Source organism: Gopherus flavomarginatus, chromosome 4 (assembly GCF_025201925.1).
Source record: "Gopherus flavomarginatus isolate rGopFla2 chromosome 4, rGopFla2.mat.asm, whole genome shotgun sequence".
In the NCBI taxonomy this organism is placed as follows: domain Eukaryota; kingdom Metazoa; phylum Chordata; order Testudines; family Testudinidae; genus Gopherus; species Gopherus flavomarginatus.
Genome location: NC_066620.1, coordinates 3,454,196 through 3,458,842, shown reverse-complemented (window position 1 = coordinate 3,458,842; position 4,647 = coordinate 3,454,196). Strand labels below are relative to the sequence as shown.

General features: G+C 60.1%; 1 protein-coding gene across 1 annotated transcript; it reads left to right on the top strand.

The window, feature by feature from the left end:
• Positions 1–613: 613 nt before the first annotated feature.
• On the top strand, positions 614–4,647 carry MRPL2 (mitochondrial ribosomal protein L2). The gene is made up of 7 exons (XM_050951247.1): positions 614–837; positions 1,062–1,230; positions 1,721–1,862; positions 2,107–2,222; positions 2,844–2,954; positions 3,752–3,825; positions 4,381–4,647. The coding sequence occupies exons 1-7, from the start codon at positions 769–771 to the stop codon at positions 4,591–4,593; spliced, it is 894 nt and encodes a 297-aa protein (XP_050807204.1). The 5' UTR covers positions 614–768; the 3' UTR covers positions 4,594–4,647.

Below are 4,647 nucleotides of genomic sequence, written 5' to 3'. Positions count from 1 at the left end.
TCAATCAACCTGGGCTCTGAGACTGAGCGCGGCAGGTTTTCCTTGGCTAGGGTGACCAGATGTCCTGATTTTATACAGATTTTTGGGTCTTTTTCTTATATAGACTCCTATTACCCCTCACAACATCCCAATTTTTCACACTTGCTGTCTGGTCACCCTCTCCTTGGCAGTGTAGCCATATGCTAAAATACCGCCATCAAAATGGTCTGGTTATTAGAGGGGATGGTTGTAAGGCTGTGCGGATCCTTAGGGGTGCATTCCTAGCCCAGGATCGAGGGCACAGAGTGTGAGCTTCACTGTCATTTCCCTGGATGTGCCAGGCTTGGTTTGGAGACAATAGCCTGGCTCCAAGGCTTGTTTAGCCTTCAGTCACTCTCCACACCGCTCCAACCCGGACAGGCGTTTCTCGGACCGGCGCGGTGCGCCACCAGCCTTGGCCCAGCTGGGGGGACCGGGGCCCTGTGCTCAGAGCAGCGGATCAGGACTGGCTCGGGGGGCGGAGTCAAGACACGCCCCGCCCCGGGCTCTGTGGCTGGGGGCGGGTCCTCCCTGGCCCCGCCCCCTCGGGCCGGGCGCGCATGCTCAGCCGGGGCCGGGGAGCGTGGGGGGGGGCCGTGCTGGGAGTGAGGCCTCCCGTGCCCCAGAGTGTGGCGTGAGGCGAGCCCCGCCCCGGGTAGTGCGCGCGCAGGGGGGGAGGAGGGGCAGCGAGGTGTGGGCCGCGTTCCGTGCTGGCTCCGCTCGGCTCTGCGCAGGCGCAGTGCTGCCGCGATGGCCGTGTCGAGCCTGACTCGGGCCTTAGGGGCCCTGCGGCTGCCCTCCGCCCCGAGCCTCCCGCAGGTACCGGCCCGCGGCCCTTCCGCCGAGGGAAGGAGGGAGGGGGTGTGTGTGCAGCATGCCGAGCCCGTCTGCAGCCTGGCCGGAGTGCGGTGGGCTCGGGAAGGGGCCCGCGTGGCAAGCTCGCCCCACGTCTGCTGTAGCGCTTGTAAGTCCCCGCCACTTGCAACCTGCGGCTGGACGGCTCTGCTCTCGGCGTTTCATGTTGTCTGTTTTGGATTTCCCAGATAGCCCAACATCCCAGGCTGGTCTGCCTTGGGGGGAACCTCCTCCCTGCGTGCCATGGGTTCAGCACCTCGTCCAGCCTCTCCACCAACAACCCCATGTGGAAATGCAGGATCAAATACACCACCAGGCCCATTGGCATGAAAAAGACCGGTGGCCGTGATCACACAGGTATGTCTGGAGCGCAGATTCCCTGCAACCCACCAGACTGGGGCAGCTGAGTGAGAACAGACTTCAGGGTTACACTCAAGGGACCCCATTCATCTGGGGGGGCAACAGAGGAAGCAGAGAAGTTAATGGCCCAAGATCCATGCTGTGGGGCCAGGAAGGGTCTGCTCTTCAGGGCTTTGTCTTGTTTGTGGAGCCCACGCTTCCTGCATGCAGCCCAGGTACACCGTTAGCATCTCTAGGCCATGCTGGGACGTGAGCTGCAGGAAGCTATGCTGGGGGCTTAGAATGACCCAGTGTGGCCAGATACCTCCTTCCATAAACAGAGCAGGTGTGTGGATGGATGCAGGAGATGGCACATCTGGCACCTGGACAGGAGTCAGTATCTCCTGAGGGAGCTGAGGGGTGGTTGCTTCCTGAGGAGTTGGGTCAGGGCCCAGGAGTGGATGGAACTGGCTCAAGGATGGCTGTCTGACTCTGGCTGTCTGTGCAGGTCGTATCGCTGTGCATGGGATCGGCGGGGGGCACAAGCAGCGCTACCGCATGATTGACTTCCAGCGGCTGCGCTATGTATCTGGGGCTGAGTCAGGCCCCTATGAGGAGAAGGTGATCCAGGTCCGGTACGACCCCTGCAGGTGAGCGGCAGTGAGGAGTGTGGGTCAGGTTTTTGCTTGGGGACGTGTCAGGGGTGTGGGGCCACATGTGGGTGTGAGGGGGACGGTGCATGGGCCAGGCTGCCCTGTGTGGGGTGGGAGGCACTGTGGGGCCCATGGTAAACGGTATAGCTTTGTCACGCTGTGGGAGCCAGGTGTGAGGCTGATAATCTTGCTGCTCTCCCTACCCCAGTGCCCTCACAGAGCTCCTCTTTGTCTGTGGCAGGTCGGCTGATATTGCCCTGGTGGCTGGCGGCAAGCAGAAGCGCTGGATCATTGCAACAGAAAACATGCAGCCTGGCGACCTCCTCAAAACCTCGGGGCACATAGGCAGGATGGCAGGTGAGCTTGGGCAGGCTGCTCTGGGTGAATCCTAGGGCAAAGGGCCTGGCTCCCCTTGGCAGGGGCTGCACTGCTGCCTCTTGCAAGCTTCAGAACAGCATCTGCCATGGGGAAAGATGCTGGCCATGCCTGCATGGGGCATAGCTGCTCAAGCTCACTTAGTGCAGCACATCTCCATAGAGACCCTTCCTCAGGCTCACACCACATCAGTCCATCTACAGTGGGACTTGTAGCTGCTTTGGGTATGGTGTCAGCTGGAAGGAGCCAGCCGCCCATGTGCAGCCAGCTCTCTGGGACACCAGGCAGGACCCTCTGATGCAGGGCTACAGGGGGGTTGGGAGAACAATCTCAGAGGGGAAATGTTGAATGATGGTTGGGGAACTTCAGATGTTCTCAGCCTGCTGTGAGAGCCTGTCCTGAGGGCGAGGCAAAAACCCAAACCAAGACATTGCCCTGGAGCCTGTGCTGGCCCCCCATGGAGTGAGGGGTTAGGCCGGGTGGGAAGTTACTTTGGGGCCTTCTGCTGGGATTGGGAGCTGGAGAAGCCCCATTTACGTCTCCCTGGAGTCGCTGTGATCAGCAGACTTGGTGCTAGCACACTGACGGGGCTTTGTCTTTCAGTCTCTGCCAGTGAGGGGGATGCGTACCCATTGGGAGCTCTGCCTGTGGGGACCCTGATCAATAACCTGGAAAGCCACCCTGGGAAAGGAGCGCAGTACATCCGAGCAGCAGGTGAGATGGATCCTTGCCAGGATCACAACCAGCATTAAAGCAGGTCTGGTCTTGTCCCTCTGTTCAAGGCTAGCAGCCTGGATGGGGTTGAGTAGAGGCCAGATGACTGGATCGGTTTGGTTTGCCTCCAGGCAGGCTATATCCTAGGTTTTCCCTCACTCCACCTTGTTGGGGATTGAGCATCTTCCTCTGGCTTTGGTGCTGGTCTGAGGTGGATGGGGACCTGTGGGTGCTGTGGTACCAGGGAACTATCGCTGATTCCAGGCTGGTATCTTGGGCCTTTGCCCTCCTTCACCATCTTGGTTCAAGGTCCCTGCTCTGGCAGCTGTGCCCCAGGCTGGGGAGAATATTTCCTATTGTTTTTCTGGTTGTACAGCTCTCCCCTAGCCTCAGCTGTGAGGCCTGACATCCCAAAACAGCAACTCCTGCTTGGGGAAGGAGCTAATATCTTGTCCCAGTGGGTGAGCAGGGCACTCCCAGGGTGTGGGGCCCTTCCCAAAGCTATCTGCCTGCTCCAGGCCAGGGGGCAGGGGTTCCTTACCTGATGGGTCTGGAACACACCCTTCTTGTGATGTATGAAAATCCTGAGTGCCTTTGTCCCCTCCCGCCCGCCGCCTTCGGTGACAAGAGGGAGGGCTCTGTGCATCTGGGATGGAGCCACTTCTCTCCGAGGCACTGCAGAGGGCTTCAGCTGGTTTGCTGACGGGGGACCATTTGCTAAGGGAGGAGGTTGCTGGCAAGGGACCAGTTGCTAAGGGAAGCCAGAAACTAGCCTGCCGTCTCCTTGTGTGCTGCAGGGACCTGTGGGGTGTTACTGAGGAAGGTGAATGGAACGGCCATCGTGCAGCTGCCGTCTAAAAGACACATACAGGTAGAGGCAGGAGAGGGGGTGAGGGTGGCGTGCAGATGCCTTTCTGTCCTGAGCAGTGGCTGCTGTCTGAGTCTGCAGTGTCAGCAGCCAGAGGATCTGTGCTGGCTGTATGGGCTCTGTAGCAGCCTAGACCTGTGGAGCATAGGCCTGGCCCTGGATACGTATTCCCAGTGTGGACAGGCCACTGAGCTGAGGCAGGGAGGGATGAGGCCTGGCTCTCAGCTCTGCCCTAGGTTAGAGGAATCCCCTACCCAGCTGGCCCCCAGCCTCTGGTCTTTGTCTCAGTCCTATTCTTTAGCCTAGCCCATCCAGCGGGTGGGTTCAGCAGTGGGAGGCACCTGCTCTGGTGCAGTGGTGGCAGACCAGTGCCTGCCAGGCCTCCCACACATCAGAGGGGTTCCAGGAGAGGACATGGAGCTGTTGGGGCATGGCTGTGTGCTCAGGCAGAGCAGCTCCTTGGCAGCAGGGGCCAAGAACTCTCCCTAGGCAGCCCTACTCTGGGTGCTGTCTGCCCCGGGTGCGCTCCTGCTCACAGCCTCTCTCTTCCTCTGGCAGGTGCTGGAGACCTGCATGGCCACTGTGGGGCGAGTTTCCAACATTGATCACAACAAGCGGATCATTGGGAAAGCTGGCCGGAACCGCTGGCTGGGGAAGCGCCCGCGCAGTGGCTTATGGCACCGCAAGGGCGGCTGGGCAGGACGCAAGATCAAACCACTCCCACCCATGAAGAGCTATGTCAACCTGCCGACAGCAGCAGCTCGGGCTTGACACCTGGCGCCCGTCCCTCAATGGCTGTCAATAAAATCAACCCCTCAGCTCTCA